Source organism: Sebastes fasciatus, chromosome 8 (assembly GCF_043250625.1).
Source record: "Sebastes fasciatus isolate fSebFas1 chromosome 8, fSebFas1.pri, whole genome shotgun sequence".
NCBI lineage: Eukaryota > Metazoa > Chordata > Actinopteri > Perciformes > Sebastidae > Sebastes > Sebastes fasciatus.
In genome coordinates this window covers 13,589,922-13,615,132 of record NC_133802.1, presented here as the reverse complement: position 1 = coordinate 13,615,132, position 25,211 = coordinate 13,589,922, and the positions used below count along the sequence as shown (strand labels likewise).

Here is a 25,211-nt window from a genome sequence, read left to right as displayed (position 1 = left end):
CAGTAGACATACAGCAGTTGAAATACTATTAGCGTTGTAGATAAATAGGAGCCGAAAGAACAAAACCGTTTATGAGAGCGTAATGCTGTAGAAAAAAGAAACCTCAGCACTCAACAGCAGTTATGTCGAGTTCACCTTTGTGTGCTTTGAGAGCCCCGTAAGAAAGGCTCTTGTGTAAAAACAAGGCCCCCTTCTCAAGTTAGACACGGACTCCCAGATTAGTGAAGGCCAACTCCGAACATCTGAAAAACAAGTGGCACATCTAAAGGACATGGTTTATTTAACAGCACAAAGCACAGTGCACTGTTTGAAACATGACAGTAGTAGTTTGCCTGTTCTTCAAAGAAATACAGTCATCCATATCCAAGATAGATAAAAAGCTTCGACAAAGACGGCCCTCTGTATAATCTAATGTTAATGTACTATAGGCAGTTAAAAGGCCTCCACTCTATGTGGACCGTGCGTATATGAGTCGACAAGCTGGACAGCTTCCTGGTTTGCCAGCTTTGCTTTTTTTCCTCTGCGTAGTTTAGTCTTAATTTAGCAGCGGAAATTAACATCCACACCAGCCTGTCTTGAATAAATAATGATTATGTCACAGCAAAAAATACCTCAAATAAATGCAGCACTAAGTGCTTTGTCCTGGTGATGCTGCAAACACCAGGGAAGCAGAATAGCTGGCTTAATTTGGATATTTTAAAATTACAGTGTTAAAATGCATATATCTTAATAAATATTTCATAGCTTATATCATATAGCCTACTGTTATTATATTAGATACTTCAAATCAAATCAAATCCTGTCTGAAATTCATAGACATCAACAGACACTTGGGAGTGTTCCCTGTTGGTGCTCTGCCAGGCCTGTGGCTGCAGCCATATTCATGTCTTGCTTGTTTTGGGGCCTTTTTGCCTTCAGTTTGGTCTTCAGCAAGTGAAACATATGCTCAGTTGGATTGTATTGAAGTCGGGTGACTTGACTTGACCGGTCAATAACATTCCACAGTTTGGCCATAAAAACAACTTGGTTGCCTTGTCTGTATGATTAGGAGGATCATTATCCTGCAGCATTGTCTTATATGGGACTATGGATATAAAAGGCTATGCAGTCTACACTGTTGTTCACCGGAAATGTGAACACCATCAAATACTGAAAGTTAGCAAATCCAGTGTTGGGGTTAGTGCTGGAGAAATTTTAGCTTTTGGATGAATCCCATTCCCAATCTGTAAATTGTATTTTTAAATATGTGCTACAGTCAGGGAAGGGGGTTTCAAATGTCGTGTCTAGAAGGTAACCTAGAAGTTGCGGATCTCTTGCGAGATGGTTAAGGTTAGGCATTGACCTCAAATGGTTAAGGTTAGGATAGGTCGTCGGGCAGCAAGTCTCCCGAGAGTTTCTGCAAGTTTTCGTTATGTGTTACCTGAACATGACAGTTTACAAACTGAGAGACGTGAGACTGCGTAGGTGAAAGTGACAGGTGTACGTCGGTGTTCTGAAAACAACGGGAACTCGGTTACTGTAGTTTGTCCCGTTCATTTGGCTTGCTCATCAACCTAGCCTAGCTAACGTAACGTTATTCCGACTCTCTGAGTCTTAACTCTATATGATACATATATGTGTAGACTCTGACCGTAACTTAGACTTTCCGAGGATATAATGTATCGACCGACTAAACGTCCAGAAATTCACTTAGAAATTATAGAAAAAAGACCCTCCTCATTACTCCAGAACTTGCCTGAGAATTATCACGTTTTCAAGTTTTCTTTAGTATCAAAGTAATTCAGAGATAGTTGTTTGTACATTCATTTGAACATTGCAAACAAGTAACTGCTAATAGTTAATTCGGCATACTTTTAACGGTGCTAATTTACCAAAATATAAACCAAATATAGGAACTAGTAACGGGGCTCACGTTGCCATGGCAACATTATAGTTCATGTTCCCCAAAAGCATCATCGAAACTGTAGTTTCAAAACTTGTCTCAATTTTGTCTATGAGAAACTACTGGTAGTTTATCTGGTAATAAAACAGGTAAATAAATAAAAAAAAAAGTTCTACTATCCAGTGATACTTTAGAATATAAAAGCTTATATTTTTTAAATATGCCTACATGTTTACAACAAAACGTTATCCAAAATGTGTCCAATGTAAATTACTCTGTCTGCTGTAAACATATAAATAACATCTGAATATATATTGAGGCTGTGTTCGTAACAGAGTTGTGTCTTATTCACATTCACTGTGTTAACATGCACATTAGTAATCAATCCCCAGTTTCAGCGGTAACCTGATTTCAGAAGCGTCCATGTAAAGTTAAGGGATTAAGAGAAACCCAGTTAACACCTTGTTAGTCCTAGGTTGCTCTGTTGCTTGAGGAGGGGGGGTTGTTAGCTGACAAATACAAGACTGGCATTTCAAAGTAAAATGCATGTTGCAGTTGTTGTGTCACCTTTTCACGTGCACAGCATACTGAACTGAGATATGTTTTGCATATTTCAGGGGTCTGTGGCGTGGAGATTTGTAGAGCCATCAACACTTTGCACAAAAACATGTCGTGCAATAATCGGTGTAATTATAAGATTGCAAAATTATTAAAGCCAAGTGAAAGATTTTATTGCATTTGTCAAGCATCCTCTATGCTGTATATTTTCATCCCAAGTATTTTAGCCCGCTGGCAGATTGAGCAGACATATTCCCCACGGTAGATTTCTATCTCGACTCTCCCTCGGTGAGAAAAATCCTCAACATACTTGAGACATATTCCAATTCAGCTCTGTCTCAATGGTGTCATAGGAGGGTGTGCCAGAGAGCAGCGCTGAATCCTGAATAATCTGTGCAGAGACAGACTTGCCATATGTATCTGCCGCTACTGCTGTCTGCCGGTTGCAAAAAGCAAATCTTCAGAGCACATTTTGTAGGATGGGACACGGCCAAGACTTTGTACTGACCCGTGCTGTATCTGAGTGTTCATCCAGTGAGATTTTGAATTTGTGAGTGGGCTTCAATATTGAAGGTTCTCTTGCTCTTCTGGAGCCTTTTAGTGAAAGATAACATATGTGGCACTGCATTAAAGCTAGACTACAGCTTCTTGCTCATTTTAAGTTGATGCTGTGTGATAATACGTCGAGTCTACACATAAAAAACAACTTCCTTTTTTCTTTGGTACCTCTCTGATCACTCAGTTGCAGCGTGTATTCCAGTTCTGACGGTGAAACCGCTCCGGTGGTACCTCGGAGCAGATGCTGTATGTGATTCTTAATTGGGCGAAGCGAATGATTACAGATACCTGTGCAGCTCATATAAAACAGTGTGTACATGCAGAATTATAGGTACAGATGGAAATTGCAAATGCTACAGATCTGCTCCTGCATTCCTCTGGGAGCGATGATGTTCCACCTTACGCATTACACTCAGAGGCTCCAAGCCAGCGCCATCTCTGTGGACCTACTGCGTTCATTCCCGTTGAATTTTCCATATGGGGGTTTCTGGGCAGTAGCACTCTGTTCTTTCTCGCTGTGATGTACAGCAGGCTACATGCACCCTTGTTATATCCTCGTAATCAAGTGCACTACTGGATTATTTGTACGGGGCTTCAAAGTGGTGTTTTGCTTCGGTTGAACTTTTTTCGCTTCTCTTTTTTTCCCCACAGTCAACTACTGATATCAGCCACCCCAGGGATCCATAGTCAGCACTCATATTCAGGCTTTTTCTCTGTCTCTCCCTTTACATGCCCATTCCCTAGTATCCTAACCCACACTTCTATAAATATGAAAGAATGTTTTCTAGCTGTAATGCATTTTCAAGCATTGCAAATGAATGCAGTATTTTGCGTTACCTTTTAGTGAATGAATTTACATTCAATCCACACACATTAAAACTGAATAATGTATTCATTTGCACATGCTTGAACATTACCTGGATTAAGTGACTCTGCATCCGAGATTTGCAGTGTTTCGGATCGTAAATGCTTTAGATGTGTGGTGTATGCAAAAGATTAGGTGCTCACAGTCCGTGTGAATGGGGGACAGGAATAACCTAAACTTTAGTGGCAACTAGAGACAAGAAAAGCTCATATTGTCGTCTTGCTGTGCTTTAGATGATACGCATGGTGAAATATTTCCTCAATGACACAGCCTTATATAAGTCTCTATCCCCCCCTTTGTGATGAACCATATACACCTTTTCCACACAGACTTTTCAGACTTCAAGGCAGCTGATATTACTTTATTTTTGACTAGTACTTTTGCATTGTCTTTTTTTGCATTTAAATGCATAAGATCCTTGCGTAGAGTATTCTAATTTTGTATGTAAATTACTATATCTCATATTCTAATAACAAAACACAAGACTATAATAGGATTTTACATGATATTATAATTGCAACATGCTTTTGTCTCCTTAAACAAATATAATATGTTCACATTTAAGCCATCTGCATATTTGAGGAGGAAAAGAATGCAAGAATGAAATACACATTTGAATGCATCCATGCGTGAGGGCGTCTTTAAAACCTTACTGTTTTTATAATGGTTGTGAAATGTAAATTATGGATTGAACAACATACTGTACATTATGATGTAAGCATTGGGCCTAGTAATTGTAATTATTTCCCTGAATAATATACCACATTCTGTCGTGCCGCACACACATTCCCATACTAAATCCCCATGCACTTTAAAATCACTCAAGGGTGTTTATTGTGTCTAAATAATAAATAGACACAGCCTTTACAAGTTGACAGTGAAAAATTTCTGGCCAACTCCCCTGATAGAATGCATTTCACAGTAAAATAATTTAGCCGAGCACAAAATAAGAATGTATGCAATACTCTCTTCTTAAATTAATTTTCCTAATTCAGTTTGGGGATAGTTATTTTACAGTCAGCGTTTTGCTGCAGAGAGACTGATGGGCTGATAAAGAGGGGAGATGAGCAAGTCAGTAAGGTATGAAGCCTGTGCTAAATATTCTGTTTTGTCTCGCTCTTGTTCCAGATGAACATGGACATTTGAAAATATACCTGCCCAAGAAGCTGCTTGAATGTCTACCAAAATGCACCTCGCTGCCAAAGGAGAGACACCGGTGGAACACTAATGAGGTAAGGCCACTGCTCCTTATCATAGCACTTTCTGCTCAATCCATCCCGTTAAAACAGCACCTTTTCCATAAGACACGTTGTTCTTTCAGGCCGTTTTCAGACGGAGGTATAAACCATGTCAAGTCTCATTAAAACAACATAACACCTTTCTTTTAGGTGCCACGATCCACCAAAATATCACTATGGAAAAAAAACGTTATAACTGCTCGCATTGGTTACATATTTAGATATGTCACATAATAAAAGTGAACCTGTTACTAGGGCTGGGATGATACACCTATCTCCTGATTCGATACTATCATGATACTTGGGTGCCGATTCAATATGTATTGCGATTTTTTAGTATTGCAATTCAATTTTATGATTTATTGCGATTTTTGTTAACTTTTTTAACACTAGACCATGGGAAAAAGTTCAGAATCATACACTTCTAGGGACTTTTACTTTGGGAAATATCTAAATTGATACATTAAAAATGGTTGATTTTCAGCATGTATGTAGTCCGAGATGTCCTGAAGTCAAATATATCAGTCATTGTCAAGCATTATTTATTACAATTTACAAAAATCAAAGAATATAGACATTTCCCTCACGAATTAATGATATTTTCTTTTTAATATATAATTGGCACGTAATGTTTTATACTTATGGTGAATATAATCCAATCAATCTTATTTCCATATATGTATTTTGTATTTACAGTATATACAGTTTCCTTTGTTAACACCTTATTTTGAAAACCGGACGTGTATATTTCCGCTAACTTTGCCAAAACCGTCGCTGGCTCTGAGCTCCCCCTGTCAGCTCCGTTTTATTCATACATCCAGGGTCAGCTCCATCGGGGCCGTTGGAATGCATTTAACATAAATGTCAGTATATGGGTGCATTACAGTTGTAGCGTCGGCTGGCTTGACCGCACGTTACTGAAATATGATAATGTCTCCCGTCCATGGCAGAGTTAGCATGCAGCTTTAGCCATGATGTCTAGCTCTGCTTTTCCTGACAATGTGTTGTATGTGTTGTGTTTACCACTTTGGATTTAAAATGTGAGGGTGCAGGTCGTATCCATGCAGACCCTCCGCCGTTTTCTGCTTTCTAGTTTCGGACAATTTTGGACAATTCAACATGCTTGTTTTAACTGTATGAAAGATTTTAAAAAGATTTATTATTATTTATTACTATATTTCTCATATTTTTATATTTATTATTCATTACGTTTAAAGTGAAACTTCAGAAATTATTTGCAATAATTTAAGTGTAATGATTTTAAAGTTTTTATATTTTAGTTGCATCATATTTTTTTCACCTAACATAGAGAATTCATTGCCACTGGGCTTTGCATGGATAGCCGGACTTTTTAATCGTGATACAGTATGTTCTTTGGTTGAATAAAAAAAATTAACCACAAAATAAACAAACATTTCTCTCCCTTTATCTTCACGTTTAAACTGAGACAGTTGTAAAATGTCTATCTCACCTTGCAGTTTATGTTTACTCTCAATTTGCCAATGCTCATTCTGCAAGGAAACCCTGTTTGGCATAAATCAAAGGATAAAGTCAATTGCACGTTCAGCTGTTATTTAGCAAGCATTATGAGGGGCTGTCGATGTAAACAGTGTTTAACATCGGTGCTGTGGAAGATCAAGGTGTCTCGCATTTCATCTTTGCATCACATTAGTGAAGATAGCGCACCACTTTACATTTTCTCTCTTGAAAATCAAATCCCCAAATGCTTTGCTTTTGTAAGAAGATGTCACAGATGCCTCCTGTTATGGTTTTTCTTTTTTCTTTTCCTAGGGACCTAAAGGATGTTTTTATTTTTTTATTTTTTAGCACTTAACTTAAAATACATTTTGTCTTGTGTGATGTTTGTGGAGTTGCACATGTTCAAAAGTATGTTTTATATAGGAATGTGAAGTCATAGTTAGTGCTGTCTAAATCTTAATCTACTACAGGTAGACAAAAATTGGAATACAGCCCAAAACAATCATCTTGATCCATACACAAATAGTATCTGATGTGCATTATTTCACTGCGTGGCAATTATATTCAAGTCTTAAACACTGTATTAAGACTGTATTTCCCTAACAGGGACTTCCTGTGTGTTGTTTCATTTGCCAACCTGCTCATTTTTCTCAGGGGACAGGTTGATGAGTTTATCTCTTTTGTTTGATAGATAGAAGATACTGGTTGTTCTTGTCTAAGAATAACTGGTTGTAATTAGCCCTAAATACACACCATGACACATCTTCAAACCAATATGCAAAAATCAGCCATCCATGCTTTTGATTAACACATTGTGACCATATAGATATAGTCATCTGCAGTGATGAAAGTTAATTGACTGAAAAACAACCAGATGATAAGGCACCAGACAGGCTCGTTTCTAAGGAACAGGATACTCGGAAAGACAATCTGTCATTGAAATACAGTTAAATATGATTTTATTTTGTGTAGTCAATATATTTTAGAAAATGGACGAAAGGAATTCATTTGTCTGTGGTAAAGATGCGGATCTGTGGAAGTAGACACAGTTACAGTGGCGATTACTGCAGCGAGAAAACACACATATCACTTGCAGTCTCCATCCAAGTCTCCATCTGTCATATCTTTGCTCACAAGCCCTGCCCTAAAAAATGTATAACGCTCTTGTGTTTCTAATTGGCTGATGTTGTAACTTGTTTGCCCTGTCTGACCTGCATTGTGCTGCTGGCAGTCTAAATTAATTAACACGGCTTTGAAATTGATCTCAAAATGTAAGTCTAAGCATTTGCTGGGGATAAATGCTGTCGGCTACAGTTTGTTAGCATGTCTTGTCATTTATTACCAAATTTAATCATAACAGACATTTTTCAGGAAGAGCAGTATGCTGTTGTGTTACTGGGCTGCAGATGCAGCTGTGGATGTTTTGGTGGGCCGATGCGACGTTGGAAAAAAATTATCAAAAAAAGACGGTTCCGGTGGTGTTTTGGTATGCATGCCAGTAGTGTTTTTCCAGGGTTGAAGAGAGCAAGGCGACCTTTCCTAAAATCAAGGACGTTTCTTTTTGTGCAGAACATGCAAATCCGAGTGTTTGTGCCTCATTGGTAGCAGACAGGCAGGAAGGGAGGGATCAGAGAGGCTCCTTGTCGGTGCAATAGTGTGACTCTTAGTGAAAGTGACACCTCATCAATTCTGTGCATATTTCTGGCACTAGCTCAGCATGCTTAATGCACTAATTTTCCACTTCTTACGTTTAAGGAATCTCAGTAGTCTGGTAGGTTAGAGCTGCTAATGTTCATCTGAAATCATATATTTTCCCCAGACAGTTTGGCCGCTTTATGTTTGAAAAAGATTGTTGTTGGTATGGCGGGCTTTCAGGTAATATAACATGGACTCTCCAGCAGACAGAGGTCTCCATTTTTATTTGCATATTTAGCTCAGGTGGTAATTAGCCAGTAATTGGTTTTCGTTGTTTTATGGTAAAGTTAACTGTTGGTCTAGGGACTGTAGCTTGGTAACAAACCAAAAAATATGAATTGATTATGTTAACTTAGGTGACTCACTGCAACTTGCACTGTTTTGGAGAAGACTCTTACAAAACAACAATTTGGAAAAAACTATTTGTTTATAGTAAATCACTTAGTTTGGATTATTTGAAGTGGGGTTGTATGAGATACTTATCCATAGTCAGTGTATTACCTACAGTGGATGACGGTTGGCACGCCCCCACCTTGGAGAAGCAGGCATGAGTTAACAACACGGGTACGAAGCAATATGCTGCTGTGGACGGGGCTGGCAGCAAAACATATTTTAGCCACCTAAAAGAAAGGCCCACCTAAAAAAAATGTGTATAAGTTTAAGTGTATACTATGTTTAAAATATTTTCACCGCTTTATCTTACCGTCAGACAGCCCTTTCAGATGGGGAACTGAAGCGGTTATTTATGCTGTTTTCAAAGCCACCAGACTCCATTGACAAAAACTGTAATTTTACCTTGCAGAACACAGGAGTTGCTGACCTACCGCTGCCTCGATCGATTAGTTAGTCTGTGTTATTGTGTGACTTACAGGTGGGCCTTTATTTTAGGTTGCTAAAATATGTTTTGCTGCCGGCCCCATTCACAGCAGTACATTACTTTGCTCCTGTGACAGTACTCATGTCTGTTTCTCCAAACTGGGGGCATGCCGATTGTCATCTACTGGATAATTACCTCATACAACCCCACTTCAAACAATCCAGACTAGCGCTTTAACACTCAGTATGCATGTATTCTTTATGTTTGCACATTCACGTATCCACTGGACCTCCAAGAAGGCATTATTTGTATTCCTGACATGACTGCAAAACCACTTTCAAGTCGCACGTACAGCATGAAGGAATAATCATAAAGTGTCTATTTCCCCTACCGCCCACTTTTTGCAGTTTTCCATTATTTGCACCTTGTTCAAATCGGGGATAATTCCGTTTCAGTTTCATTCAAGAAGAGGTACACACTTCATTTCATTTTTTACTTTTGGTGGAAATGATTGAGGACACAACTTTCTGCTTGGAAACTTTAATCTGGACGCAGAGCGAGTGGGGGCTGTGGTTTTTTGTCGGTGAGGTGAAGTGGAGCTAATGTAGAGCTATTCATTTCTATCTCATTCTCATGATTCCCCTGTGTAGTTTCACGAGGAGAAAGGTGTGCAGGAATACATTTCAAGCATTTACTGGAAAATTAGATAAACCAATCAAATCAAAATTCAAGGGAGGGGATGGGAGTTTAGAGGGTTGAATGGTGCTCTCGTCATTGAATCATGAGCGGCGTGCAAGGTACGGATATGCTATCAGCCTTCAAATTATCAATGGGAGAGAAGTACCTGTCAGTGCTTGAGAAGTTACAGAAAAAAACAACAAGTGAAAGAAAGACAGAAGGAGGTCATGATTGGAATAAAAAAAAGTGGAAATTATCTGACACTTCTGTGATTTCTCAACTGTTAAAATGAGACTTGTTATAGTTGGTAAGTTGCAAAATATAAATAATTCCAGTAAGTCTATATTTACCTTGTTTGTGTCGCTGCTCTTTCAGCCATTGATGTCCCCCACGTCTCTCAGGTGAGACACACAGGAACAAATCCTCACAGAATTCCTCTCAGGTCCGCAGCCAAGTGCTATTGTCTGCTCGGTGCTCTGGCACGATGACCTCTATTTTGCTAGACATTTCGGTCGAGATTAGAATCTTTTTAAAGAAGGACATCTCACACAGGGACGGCTTTAGGCTTATATCCCTTTCAAGATCAAACAGAGTCGGCCTGATGTTTGGTTACGCTGGCATCAAGCTCGCAGGACTTGAGATGTGCTGGAGAATTGCAATTTCACCAGTGCTATTTTCAAGATTTTTGCTCTTTGGTTCTCTTTAGAGCTCTGATTCGGGCTGTGTGTATTATTATAGGATTCAAAGCAAGTGTTGGGGAAACTACCAGTCAAAGAAAGGAGCTGATTTTATTCAGGCTAGACTTTTCTGCTATTCAGTTTGCCCCTTAACTATGTACTTCTGTAGCAGCTCTTATGGGCATAGAGTTTGAATGACAGCGTTTATGACTTGCTACTGGAGTCCTGAGGACAAAAGCGAGCGATATTTTTTCTCCGCCGCAGCATGCTGGATTAGACGCCTCTGTGTTGGCCTCCTTGCAGACATAAACCTTGCAGACTTTTAACAAGTGGTTCAAATCTGTGACATTATAAAGCATTGACAAACAGAGAGAAAATTCGCCAATTTCGGGAGAAGTGTCTCCTAGTCACTCAGTCTTAAAAAGCGGAGGCAGAGAGGAGTACAGCATGAAGCCTTGGTTGAGGGAGGACACTGGGCCTAAGCTGGTGTGACACCCTCCGCCTTTAATGAACGCCACAACGCTCTGAGTACTGTGAGCTCCCACTCAGCTTAGAGGGGACTGCTTCTGAACTGGTGCTGAACCAAAACAGACAAGAGAGCATCAGCTAAGGCCTCCACCGGCCTGCTACACATTTAATGCCCCTGTCGTTAGGAATAATCCTCCGCGCCTCACGCCACCGCCAGCAGCAGCACAGCGTGGTGCCTACATGCAATATGCCGCCGCGGGGAGCACCAGTAGAAACACTCACCGGGCAGAGGGGTCAGGGTGTAACAGGCAGGGAAGCCGCGATCCAAAACCACAGCAAATGAAATTAAAGGCGAGATCGGATAAACCTGAGAGACTGACAGTAACACTAGAAGATAGGTGCTGTAATGACAAGCACAATTGGATGCAGTGTGGTGCAATCATTCACTCCTTATCTCTGACTAAAACATAATTTGTGTTAACCTGCTCCGTGTCACTGTGTTATCTCGGATCCTGCTGTTAAGATTTTATGCAACAATACACACTCTTGAATACAATTATGGGGAGGGATGTTTTTTTTTTTTTAAGTCATTCATCTGTTCTTTGAAAACAGTAATGACTCTTTTTCAGTGTTTTCTTTTTTTACTAAAATATTTTTAATTTAAAATACGAAAAGATAACACAGAGATTTCTCCCACGGAAAAGGTCGTTCTTGACTACAATATTTATGAAATCCCAGTTCATCATGGTAATCTATTTAAATGTAACGCCACAACCATCCAGGTTTCTGCTTTTCTCAGTCCAGCAGTATGCTCTAAAATGAAATTAAATTTAGTGTGTGCACGGGAAGTGTGACAGGTTTGTTACCAAACCAAAGCTTCACTTTTGACTTGAACTTGAAATTTGGTGCATGTTCAGTGTTCATCCCCTATTACTCTGTCACCTGCAAATGGTCCAAAATGTCATGTGACTTTGCATTTTTTAAGTCCTTTGAGCCGCGTGACTCCAGTGCAGTTTACTTCTTTTTCAAACCTGATTATGTCTTCTCCAACTTGCAAATGTGTTTAGCCCAGGAAATTGATTAAAGGAGGTGGTAGCACTGCCCCTAGTCTGATCACAACCACTGATGATACAAGTCCAGCTGGTCATTAGGAACTTTGAGCTTAACAGCAAAGTGCTGCTCTGATTAATCACCGCAAAGCAAATGTACGATGCTGAGCTGAATCAGATCCTGACGCAACTAATCCTGTTATTAATGTAGTGACTACGCATTACTACATGTATTTTGAAGCAGGGTTATATGAGGCTCTTATCCATAGTCCGTGTATTACCTACAGTAGATGACTATCAGCATGCCCCCAGTGTGGAGAAGCAGACCACAGTTACTGCACCGAACCAAAGCATTGTACTGCTGTGGACAGCAAAACGTTAGCCACCTAAAAGAAAGGCCCACCTAAAAGAAAATCTAAATCAGTTTAAGTGTACTCTATATTTAGAATATTTTTGCTGGTTTACCTTTGCCTGTCAGACAGCCCTTTCTGACTGGGATCTGAAGCTGTTGTATCCATCTATGCTCTCGTTAATGCCACAAGTCTTCATTGAAGAAAACTGAATTTTACCTCGCAGAACACGGGATTGCTGGTCTACCTCTGCCTCGATCGGTTAGTTTATTTGTGCTATTGTGTGACTTTGGTGAATCTAAACTAACCAAAGTCACACAAATAAACAAATCAATCGAGGCAGAGGTAGACCAGCAAGTCCCCTGTTCGGAGTCTGGTGGCTTTGGCGAGAGCACAGATAACGGCTTCATCTCCCTGTCGGAAACATAGACTGCATAGCCGTCTCACGGCAAGATAAACTGACGAAAATATTCGAAATCATGCACTTACATTTTTTTTAGGTGAGCCTTTCCTCTAGGTGTCTAAAATATTTTTTTTTTTGCTGCCTGCTCCCGTTCAACGCATTTCATTGCTTTGGCTCTGTGCAGTAAATCCCGTATGCTCCAAGCTGGGGGCGTGCTGACCGCCATCTACTGTAGCCTACAGTCTGTAGGTAATACACTGACTATGGATAAGTACCTCATATAACCCCACTTCAAACACCCGAACTATCCGTTTAAAAACATGGCCTTTGCTGCCCTGTTTCCCTGAAGCTTAGTAAGCCTAATATTATATTTCATAAAATATAATCATTTCTTCTGGCATTAGCTGAGGTGCACTTTATCTAACGCAAGGCCTCCCCTACAAAACACTGCGGGAAACCCTGTGCAACCTCCTCCAGTCGGTGTGTGTGTTATTATAAAGACAGACCTCAAGTCGTAGTGAGTATGCCTGCATTTATTAATAGCACCATACTCAACACCGGCTCAGCCTTTTACAAACAAAACAAATTAGATCTTGTGTGGAGTGCACTGCAGGCCTTTAAGACTTTGGCTTGAAACTCCTGGTGCAAAAGCCGGAGCATCCCTTTTGGAATATCCTGACCTCATTAAAACACCGTCTGGGTAAAAAGCTTTCTCCTACGGATTAGAAGGACTCTTATTAGAGATATCTGGTTACCTTGGTCAAATTGCCAGGTATTTGACTCCTCGTTGCCACAGTTCTGATTCATTTCTGTCATTACGCTTCCAAAACCTGAGCTGTCAGTGTTGCTTTTGTGGACGTCCGTGCTCGGAGAATTGGCCTAATCGAACACAAGGTCATGCTTGATTAAATGTTTATCTTCATTTGAGCTCCTTGCCATGCATGGGGTTTTCTCTGTGGAGAGTAATTAAAATGGCTCCCACCAATTGCAAATGTTTACAGAAATGTTCATTAGCTTCTCTGGGGCAATCAGGGGAAATTAAAGGTAATGTTTGTCCATCTATCTGTTTGTTTGTTTGTTTATCTGTTTATTTGCTGCTTTACTTTTTTATTTTTTTGGGTGAGATACACACAATAAACATGTCGATGAAGAGAGTTCGAACAGATTTGGTGTGGATCTTTCTCAACCAAGGTTCAGATTTTATTTATATCGGCTCTTCATTGAACCACTCAGTTTGAGGTTTAGATGGCAAAATGCCTGAAACTATTTATTCCGTCTGCTCAGAGAGCACAGTTATTCAGCCACAGCGTTGCAGTGACAACTTTTCACTATTGCTTTTCAAAGTGTTTTTAATAGCAAACACCCGGGCTAATTTATGTCTGTGTGTTGGTCGGAGTGATCATATACTTTCATCTTAACTGTAGTTTCCACTCAATTACAGTTTACTTGATATATTTCACGGTGCTTTTTTTTTTCATCATTTGGCTGGTGAAAGTAGGAGACGGGAAGATAAGGAATCGGTAGAGTTTCTTTGGATGGCTGACTTCATAGTAACTTCCTGTGAGCTTGATAGCTTTACTGATTGCTAGTGTTGTAGCTTACTGTGAAGTGTCAATTGCGAGGCTCCGGTGTAGTCAGGCAGTTGTAATAGGAAGCCACCAGTCAGGTCATCGAGGGGGTCCCGCATGCTGCAGGGACCCTTTTGCTTTTTCCTCTGGATGTGCGCATCAAGGCAGGGGTCCTCAGTATCCACTGAAGACCGGGGTATCCACTCAAAATTGCATGACCTCTATTGTAGCAGATACAGGTCACTCTGTCTCCTGTGGGAAGCCTCTAAATTGAACCCAGCTTGTGTCTTCGATTTCTTTTTCCAGCTCTCTCTTCCTCTGGTCACCCTCCTTTTACTCTTATCTTCTGTCTCTTTCCCTTTTCCCTCATGTGTTCACTGAGCTGCAAAGCTATTCAGGTATAGACGGAAAGATTTCTACCCTTTTTTTTCCTCTCTGAATTGCTGGGTCAGGATTTTTCTGTGCGGAACCATTTTGTAATGGAGTTTAACTTTATTTACTAGATAAAGGAAAATGAGTTCTGCGTTTGATGTGTGCGTCTATGCTTCAATAAACTGTTATATTGTTCCTTATAGAAGATGTTCGTATGAGTGAATACCTCTGTTCTGCCAGCCATGAGTGGGATTGAATGGCAGGAGTTATCATATTCACTTCCGTGATCCACTCTGTAGCCTCTTGGAATTTTTTTAAGAGCATATTTGCAAGCTGATATGTTTTGTTTTTTTCACTGAATCTTTGTGTACAATCCAGGATGTTTTTCTACTGGTGGTGCTGGAGCTTCTAAACATGTCTGAGCTCTTTACCAGGTGGAGAGCTTGTCCATAACAATCTTTTTTTTGGAGGGGGGCAATGTAATTTTGGGATGATGCTTCAGTGGCATTCATTTATATAAACTTTCTTAATCAAGGAAAGTATCTCATCTTCTCTTTGGGATTCAGGAGAGCTGTTTAGCCTACGCCTGCTGCACTCATGACTTTGTTCATTCTTAAAATAAATTCATTAAATTACTCAGATAATATATTCAATTTAATTTATTATAAAAAAGACTTTATTCAATAAAGGCATAAATTAATTATATTTATTCTATTGACATTTTAGATATATTTCCAGTGAGAAATGCTTGAGTTTATGTAGTGACTTTGCTGTTTTTAAACATTACTGTATGTATTACTTCTATTTCAAATATAAATAAATTCTTATCCTGTTCTGACTTTATTCTTTTTTTTAAATAATATATTAAAAAGCAATTATTTAGTGATGAAAAAGAACCTATAACAGTATTGATAAAGAACCAAACCGACATGGAGTAGAAGAATAGCAGGCTAGTATCGATAAAACCCTAATAATCCTAATGATCATACCTACTTGTGTTATGAATACAATACGTAATGATGTTATTATGTTATTGCCAGTCTTTCCAGACCTCTGACCTTGAATAAAAATCAGATGATGACCTTTGAGTAATAAGTTTGAGAGCCCCTGCTTTATTGTATAAATAGAATCTAATTTGTGTGATTTTTTATTTTATTTTTTATCTCCACCTGCAATTAACAGATAGGAAATGAACAACAAGCAGCCTCAAACCATTTAGGCTAAATAGAGAACAAATTATAGGAAATTGACTAAAAATGGAAACAAAAAGAAAACCAAATTGGAGCTTGGAGGGAAATCTGCTGCTCACAGAGGAGGTACTTCAGAGAAAACATATAATAAAAGGGAAATTTAGTACCACATTGACAAGAGTAGACAAAAAAGATGCATGGAAAGAGATTGCAAACAAAATTAATGCCAAGTTTTACTCTTGTCGTTTGTACGCTGTGGAATACAAAAAAAAGTGGTTTAACATTCTGTCAGAAGGCTGTCAGGAGATTGCGGCATACAAGAAGGCCGCTGCTGCAACTGGTAAGCTATAAAATTACTCTATTCTGAATTATGCATATTACTTTGGATAACGTATTGTTCATCACTAGTGCTGTATTGTTCAGCGAGTGCGCTTAATGCTTTGGGACTGTCGCCCGTACAATCAAGTTTTTCAGGCTGACATCACATCTTAAAAAAACGATATGAGAGAAGAGCGAGACACAGTTTGATGCTCTGCAGGTGAAGTAGCCTTTGTAGGGCATAAAGTTTTATACCCCTACACCAGACTGTAAGGAGGCAACACTATAGATAATGTTAAGTGACTTAGACACGATAGATGGCACAGTGTAGTGGGAATGGTTGTGTGTTGGCTGATTATATGCTTATCCATCTGAATTCATCCTTTCATAAAATCTGCAACATGTGTTCCCACATTCATTTTTGAAATAACCCCAGATGGGACTCAGGATGCAAACCCTGATCTCTTGTGTTGACATCCTGAACTTATGTTATATGGCAGTAATATCTAATTATTAACATAACATAACAAGTTAAGAAAAGAAATGTGCATGGCAGCTTTTTTAAGAGAATAGTTTAATTGTTATAGTCAACTCAACAGATTTTGTATTAGTTTTGCACGGTATACCGATACTAGAAAAGTATCGCAATACCTTGCCGTTAAAAACGTTACAATACGAGCCATGAGTTGCGTTGTTGTGTGACCGCGGGGCAGTGTGTGTGTGCAGCGCTCTGCTTAGAGGACGGCATTAGGATTGGGATTCCGCGGGAGCAGGCGGTTATAACTTTGCTGCTGATGGGAGCAAGCGGTCAAAAAATAAACTGTAGCGATAACCAGAAGGATGGCGTCAACAAATGAAGTTTAAAAGAAGATTAAAGCAGGTCATGAAGCCCTGTTCTGAACTGGTGTCTCTATCAGCAGAACTCAGTCAGAAAAACAAGGACAATGACGGCGCGGCTGTAATTGCCGATCAAATTTACTGATACAATTGGATTCACCTTCTTTTCTGAATCAGTCCAAGCATCTCCTGTAATTCGGCAAACACATACTACACCAAAGAGCACGTGTTAAAGTATTATTATTTTACCGTGTTTCTCAGTAATGTGAAATTGATGAAAAGGAAAAGCAGTCCGTCGAGAGTGACTCTTTTCTCTCTTCACACCACTTTGACACAGCACAGCATTTTCTACAGTTAATGTAGTGTCTTCCTGATTTTAGCAGCTTTTCCCTCATCAACTTTTCACAGAACTTCACCGGAATTTATTATCATTTTGAACTGCCTGAGCTGTTACTGATGCGCCGGCGGGGGCGCTGTTTTACAAAAGAAGTCTGATTAAACGCTGTTTAATATCAGAATCAAAAATACTGAATTGATCCCCCCAGGGGGAAATTACAGTTGTTCCATTTTAGAATGAAAATATATATAAACATAGAGAAGTTATAAGAAAAACCGAAATAAGAATAGAGATGAAATGTAAATATGTGTGCATTATCAAATAGAAATGCAAAAAATAAATGCAAATATAAAGTTAGCTTTCAAATAGTGGACATCAGATTACTGCATTCTATTTAATTATTTTTTAATTAATACATTTTAACATTTTTAATTAATAAAAAAAATAATTTTAAGTTCCATGTTATGTCATCTATTATTCCATTACCTTTTAGATTTTTGCCGTGGTATCGTTTCAGTATTGGTATCGAGATGTTTAGGCAGGGTATGGTAAGACTATTTTGTATATTGTAAGATTTGGATCAACACCTCTGACAGTCTTTGTAACCTTTCATTATAAGGTTACAATGTATTTATTTCAAGGCTATAATTTTTGATTGCATTATATTGTATGTTATGATGTCCCTGGTATTTTGTCCATCCCCTGTGGTTTACTGACCAGACTGGATAAACATTTTAAGCACACCACATCCCCTCTTCATAGCTGTGATGGAGTACATCCATCTTAACAAACACCATCTCGGCTGAACTTGTTTTGGAAGTCTCCAATAAGATCGTTCCTTTGCCGGGCAGAGCTTGTACTGAGTTCATATTCGGGATGCCTGCCCTTTCGGTTATGTTTTTGTTGTCCATTTTTAGATGTTCTAAGTTGTTTCGTAACGCTTCATGTAGCTCAATATTTGTTCGGCTCTGCTGCTTGTCCCATTTTGTATTTCACCAAGGTTAAACAACAGCGCTGGCCGGCAGAAGAACACCATGTATCTTTTTATATTTGTTGAGAGAGTGAAAGCAGGGAGAGAGGCTACTTCAACGATTCCTCGGAGGAAAGAGGATCTTTTTTTAGAGTATCAAAGGAGCACATCATTTCCACACTGTAGCATGTTAGGATGGAGTTGAGGTCGGAAGATACTTCATCTAGCTCCGGATGGAGGAGGCTGCCCTGACTCAGAGTGGATGTTTCACAGACGTTCACCAGGAAATCCCTTTGATTGTTCTTTTGACTCAGTAAGAGGCCCGGCGTTTGGGTAATCACTGAAGGCCACATGGGTTCTTCTGAGTCGTGGCATCCTTCCTGCTTACCCCACTCACTTTCTTTGGTCCATCTCTCCCTATCACCGTCTCCCTCTTGCTGTCTCTCTTGTTGTGTGTTGGTCTTTGATCTCTAAAGGTCCTTGAGAATGAAGAGCCAGCAACAACAGCAGGCTGGGATTCTCTGTGGACCTGTTTGGATCCCAGCCCATCATGCCCTTTTCTATCTGATGGACAGCTCCAGGCATGGCAGTGCCTCTATAGCCCTGCTGCATTAGGCCTTCATCTGATTAAACCCTCTCTCATTGTCAAAGGCGGCGAACTAGAACTAGGGCTATCATTGACCTTGTTTGTAAGCAGCAGGGACGGCCTTAAAATGCCTGTATTTTCTTGCATTTATGCATCCTTTAATGTCTTTAATTTATTCTTTTTGCTTAACCAAAGAGGCTGTTAGATGCAGCTCTTCCCAGCTTTCGGGAAACCTGTGTTTAATGGAACCACATGCTGTCAATCTTATATTTAGTATTTTTAGCTCTCCTGCTGCATGTGTTAAAGCATTTATAAAATTCGCAGACGAGGAACCTGAGCATTTGGCAGGTTGACACAACTGTGGATGCACAGCTGACTGAGCTGTCATTTTCTCTTGCATAAAACCTGGCTCTTCCATCTAGAAGCAAGGGTGACTAAATAACAAGGTGTTTGCATCAAATAAGGGATGCTTATGAGTCCAGGCTTGAAACTTAAAGTAAGAATCTGAGTCAAGGAACCAAAATTATGATTATTTTAAAGCAGAATTCTTTTATAATACAGTAATCATTTTTTTTCGAGAGCAAATGATGCAGTTTGTAAACATCTGTTTTATCTAATAAGATACCGTTTTCACTGTGTTCATCAGTTTTCATTCACTTATCTTGAGGTGAGAGATCAAGGGATCCCCAGTTTTTCCTTGCCAAAATTTAGCGTAACTAAGCTAGTATGACATGGTTGGTACCAATCGATTTCTTAGGTTTTCTACTTCCATGTGATACCAGACTATTCACTCTAGCTGTAAGACTGAGCCCACTACAACATCTGAAAGACAGAATAGCATCCATCCTGATAGTTTATATAATAAAAGATCGATACTTGTCGTCCTTGTATTGATACAATATTGCCACACAAAATATCGAAATACTATGCTCTATTGTTTTTTCCCCCACCCCTACTGCACATGCAGACCTACAAATACAAAATACTTATTTGAACCTGAGGAATATAAGGGTTTGCCTTTTTTTTTTTTTATCAATGGTATGGTTAAAATATATATCTTTCTTTGTAACATTAATCCGGCATAGGTCGACCTGACCTTTTGGGTTGTATTTCAGTGAATCACAGTATCAAAGGTTATTCCCCATAAGTTAATTGTTTTTTTCTTATCAAAGCTGCCTATTCAGGCAGCTCGTAGGATCCTGGTCCGGCAGGATTCAGGCGTCCTTTTGGTTGGATGTCCTTGAGCCCTTTGTTCATCTGGGCAGCATGTGAAGTCCCTTTTCTCTTCGAGATGTTTACACATCAATAAAACCGGCTGAATTTGAAAAATAAAGCTGACAAGGACATAATGATCCATCCCACAGGTCCCAGATCCAGGGCTGAGCGAGTTCTTAAAAACCTTTTTAGCTCGGATAAAGTTGCAGAATAAGGAAGCTCTCAGTAGGTTTCTCTTCTGATGGCTGTTTCAAGTGATAGGTCATTTATTCTGTTATTTTTTCAACGATCCTTTCTCAAAGTCGTTCGCGGAACATAAATGTCAGAATCCACGTTGTGCTCCTCTTCTGTTTTTGCTCTAGTCACCTTAATGTGTAAAAGTTTGCAGAAGTCTCTCAAATCCTGCAAAGAAATGATTTCCAGAATAAGCTCGTAGCTAAAGGTTGAGGTTAAGGACAAAACAGTTTTGCAGAATGAATTATATTAAACTTGGAAGAAAGTGGACACTGGGGAGTGACAGCAGATGGAGGTGTTTATTTTATTGCTCAGCTCTCTACTTTGATTCTATTCTGTAGTAGTGCATTTTTCCATCTTCTGAGCGAGTGATCTGTGCTGCTCATTTGAAAAATATCTCTGGCAGGCGGAGTTTATGGAGTTGCTGCAGGGGAGCTGATTGTGAGCTACTCAGTAGCAGGTACTACAAAGAGGAGCAATAGTACAATTTGTAGTATATGATTCCTGCTGCTACTTGTGCTACGCTGGGAGCAAAATGGCACAGAATCAGAAACAGAGGCATTAAAAAAATAACATAAACCTTCCAATTGATATGAAAGAGTTTTTAATTAAAGAATTACATTGATACATGATTTTTACGTGAAGTATTTCCAGTGCAGTACCTCAAGATATGCAGCTTGTTTAATCCCCTATATTTCAGAGCTTGTAAAGCACTGAACCTGAAACTTAGCTGAATGAATGTACATTACAGATAGCCAATGTGTCTGACACAGCACTCTCATTCCCATGTGCTTAGCTGTGCCTTTTAGTACCTTCTCTGACCAGTGACATTAGTTTGAGCTGTCTTTTTCATTTATCTTTATAGTGGAGGATTTCCTTTGACATAATTGAATGTCCTCCATTTTTTGGAGACAGTTTGTGGATCAGAATAGTTTTAGATTTCAAACAGTGATGTGTGGGAGGTTGTCCTTTGACCCCTGCTGCTCCCGATTTGACTGTTATCAGGCAATTAAATAGGCGTTATCGGTTGCTATAAGCACCGTAGATGTGGGTCAGTAGGGGCCTACTACGTTGTGAAAGTGAAAGCGAAACTTAAAGGCAACACATTCTAACTCATTGTAAAATTGAAAGAAATGTTACGTTTTGAACATGAACAAAAAGGCTTCTTTAGGTTTAAGCAACAGAACTACACCTTCTTTAGGTTTAGGCAACAAAACCACTTAGTTAAACTTAACGCTTGTGAACACGTTGTTGATTCCACAAGGGATGCAATCCCCGGTCTCTTTGGGGAAAACCCCGTGTTTTCAAAACCACTTAGTTAAGTTTGGAGAAAAAACATTGTGTTTTGTCTTAAAATAACTACGTTTCAAAAGCGAAAGTGAAACTTAATGCTTGACATCCCCGGTCTCCTGGGGGAAAACCCAGTGTTTTGTGTCCCATCCATAGATGACCATAGACGACCTCCACCCCATATGGAATTTCACGCTGTCTATACTACAGCGCCTGATTTCAGCTTCTGCTCTTGTCATAATTCCTATGGTTGCTAGAGGTCGCTGTTGTGTTCTTTTTTATTTTCTTTAGGTGATCTACCATGTTAATAGATGATAACATCTAATATAGGGTTTAGCAGGCCCCTATTGACCCACATCTATGGTGCTCATAGCAACTGATAACGCCTATTTAATAGCCTGACAACATGCTGGTTGCCGTTGATTTTTCGGTGAAAGACAGCAGCGCTTGCTTTCCAGCCTGAGCCTAAAAGGTTGATGTGTCAACACGGTGTCTTTCGAGAGTCCATAAATACCTGTCCTTCCACCCCCATCCCTCCGCTGTCTTCCTCTCCCCCTAGCCCGTCCTTTAGCAGCACCTTGAAGCACCATTGAAATTCTGCACTGCCTTTTGAAAATCTCTGTTGATGAGGCAACATGGACCCACAGTGGCTCTGCTGTTCTCCCACTGCAGGATATTTTTCAAAGTCATGTTTATATACTGTAAGTAGAAAGGATTGAAAGTGCTTTGATGATATCTAACAATAAAAAAATACTTAGAAATCTCCTCTGGACTGGAGGCATGAATGCTTCAGCTGTGCCGCGTTTCCCCCCATGACACGTTCACTCTCTCAATAGGACATGCTGGCGATTGTTTTCTGTGCATTTCACGTGGTGACTCTTGGGTCATATTATATGTAACCAATGATGCATGACACACGGAAACAAAACATACTAATTGCAAATTTTGAATAGTAAAGTAAGCTGAGATATGGGCAATTGTGTCTTGCATGCATAATGTTTGTATTAAGGCTGGGCAATAGGATAATATAATTTATATCATCAAAACGATACAAAAATGTCTTGTATATATTTCTCCATATCGTTTCCATCACGATATAGGTTAGGTCTATATTTATGTATTTTTTTCTCTGTAGTTTCACTTCAAACTGTTCATTTTGCAGTCAAGTTCTATAAATAAGAAAATAACTTTTCATTTGTCAAGTATTCAATTCACATAGGAGTATACAAACATAGACTTTACCATGTGGTTATTTCATACAGAATATTTATTTATTGAATTACCAGAAAATATGCTATATAGTGATATATATTGTTATCAAGATATGAAATGATCTATATTGTTATAGAAGATTTTGGACATATTGCCCATCCCTAGTTTGTATTTATTTGCAGTTTGATTTAAGCTCTAATACAGAAAAAAGCCAAAAAGTTGCAGGGAGGATGGATGGATGGATGGATGGATGGATGGATGGATGGATGGATGGATGGATGGATGGATGGATGGATGGATGGATGGATGGATGGATGGATGGATGGATGGATGGATGGATGGATGGATGGATGGATGGATGGATGGATGGGCACACAGCTCGTGGTCATTGCCTGAATATTTTCACTTGCCTGTTTTATTATACTAAATACATTCGTTTCCGATACAAACACATTTTCATCACTTCAGTATTTTAGTGAAACACATTTTTCCTCCGCTACAAAATTGGTCTTATTCAAATTGGAAGACAGTTTTCTCTTAACTGAGGAGTGACTGATGTTTATGTTTGTGTTTCCTTGTGACAGCTTTTCTGATGCTTTTCATACATATCTCCGAACTGCAAAAATATCTTTAATGCAAATCTTTTTTTTTCTTCAAGTCTGTAGTTTGCTGCTATCTCTGAGAGATGATTGTGCTTTACAATGAAGTCAGCCGCACACATATCTTCATTAAATGCGGGTTGATAAACCATTAATCCATTCAAGCGCTGTTTTATTTCCATTTATTCTTGTCCGCCCACACAGTACAGCAAATAAAGAGAAAACTCCCTCCTGAGTATTTCTTGACCGAAAACAATCTCATCTTATACGGCTCTGATGTCTGATGATAAAGGGTGCTTTTTTTTGTTGCTGTGGACACGACTCTGTTTCTCTCTGTGTGTCCAGTCACTCCTATGACCTTTAAGACTGTATTGAGTTTCCAAGTATCGTGTATAGTATGTGAATTGATCATAAGAGGAAGAGATATGTTCCAGTAAGACTTTCCACAATGTGTGTATGCAGTATGTGTGTGTGTGCGTGTGTTTTAAGATGTGCCTCTATTGCCATTCATGTAGTGTTGGGGTTAGGTCAATATTATATTAGCACTGCCATCGCATTTTCCACAAACCCCATGAATAATGTAACAGTTATATATCCCTTCATATAAATACAGCCCATTATCGCTCTGTATCCTTGGTAGACGTAAGACACTTCATAGTTTCCTCCAACTGATTTGATTAACCTTATTGCATGGTATCGCCAAATGGTGGCCTAGAGTTGTTGCCACAAGAGATGGGCCCATTTCAGTGGGGAAAGAGACCTTATAGTGACCTTGTTGGAGACAATCAATGGCCTTTATCTCCCCCAATGCATAATAAATCCTACCAAAGAGTTGGTCCACGCACATCCCTGTAATGTATTGACCTGCACCGCCAACATTTATCAACTGGACTCGCTGGCTAAATAATTTAGCTTTTGAGCTTAGACCGTACTTAGTCAGTGGCGCCCAGACCAAGTTTGGCCTGCCACGTTAGATTGATGTGCTCCACAGAAAGTAAAGAACAGAGGGGGAATATAACTTTATTAACCCTACCAAGCAGAAAAACCTGACTTTTCATATCTCCTTTCTACACACACACACACACACACACACACACACACACCAAAATCAAAAACAGCATGCACACACAGGCCCAATTTAATTGGAAAGGTCAAACTGCAAGGTCGGTCACTGTGCATGTTGTTGTGGTCCGACTCTGCCACACAGACGTTGCAGCTAATATAACACCTGTGCAGTTTCCAGCTGGAAAACCAGCTCGTACCCAGAATCAAATCTTTCATCTTCTGGCTTCTGATTGTCCTTTTCTTATCTCGGAACCAAACTTCCTCCTCTCAGACAGACACAATATATCCCACTCTGCTTGAAGATAAGGAAACGCTCTCAGACAGCAGTTTGTCCTATATTAGACTGATTTTCTGAACTGTACATTTATGTTTGTCCTGCTCACTTCTTTACCGTTGTATCGCCACAGGGCCTCCGGTCATAGCCGCTTGTATCAACATAAGAGCTTAACGTACTGTTGTCGGCGGAAGCAGCAATCAACAGCGAAATTGCTTTCATTTACAAGAGCAAACTATAGATTTTTGCTAAGACTGTTACTGGCAGGCGTAACACCCGGAAGCTTGCTTTAGATCTGAAATCAGAGTAATTGAATAATAAAAAAACAAAACATTATATTCTCTCTCAGTGTCTGACAGTTTTTAAATATGCTGAATTTTGTTTGATGGTATGAGTAATACTTAAAGTTAGCCCTGCAGCCATTCAT

The 25,211-nt window shown here is 39.4% G+C and overlaps 2 protein-coding genes across 14 annotated transcripts in view; one reads left to right on the top strand and one right to left on the bottom strand.

Moving 5' to 3' along the window:
- Nucleotides 1–25,211, top strand: part of camta1a (calmodulin binding transcription activator 1a) — a 346,100-nt gene that overhangs the window by 11,319 nt on the left and 309,570 nt on the right. For all 13 annotated transcript variants that reach the window (XR_012594914.1, XM_074643582.1, XM_074643587.1 and 10 more), the window contains one exon: nt 4,992–5,095. Coding sequence is in view for 12 of the 13 variants with exons in the window: in XM_074643582.1 (XP_074499683.1) it covers nt 4,992–5,095 (104 nt within the window). In the remaining variant the exon portion in view is untranslated. The remainder of the gene's footprint in view (nt 1–4,991; nt 5,096–25,211) is intronic.
- LOC141772528 (acidic mammalian chitinase-like) overlaps nt 1–25,211 on the bottom strand; it is a 293,197-nt gene that overhangs the window by 63,559 nt on the left and 204,427 nt on the right. The gene's annotated exons all lie outside the window — the stretch shown is intronic.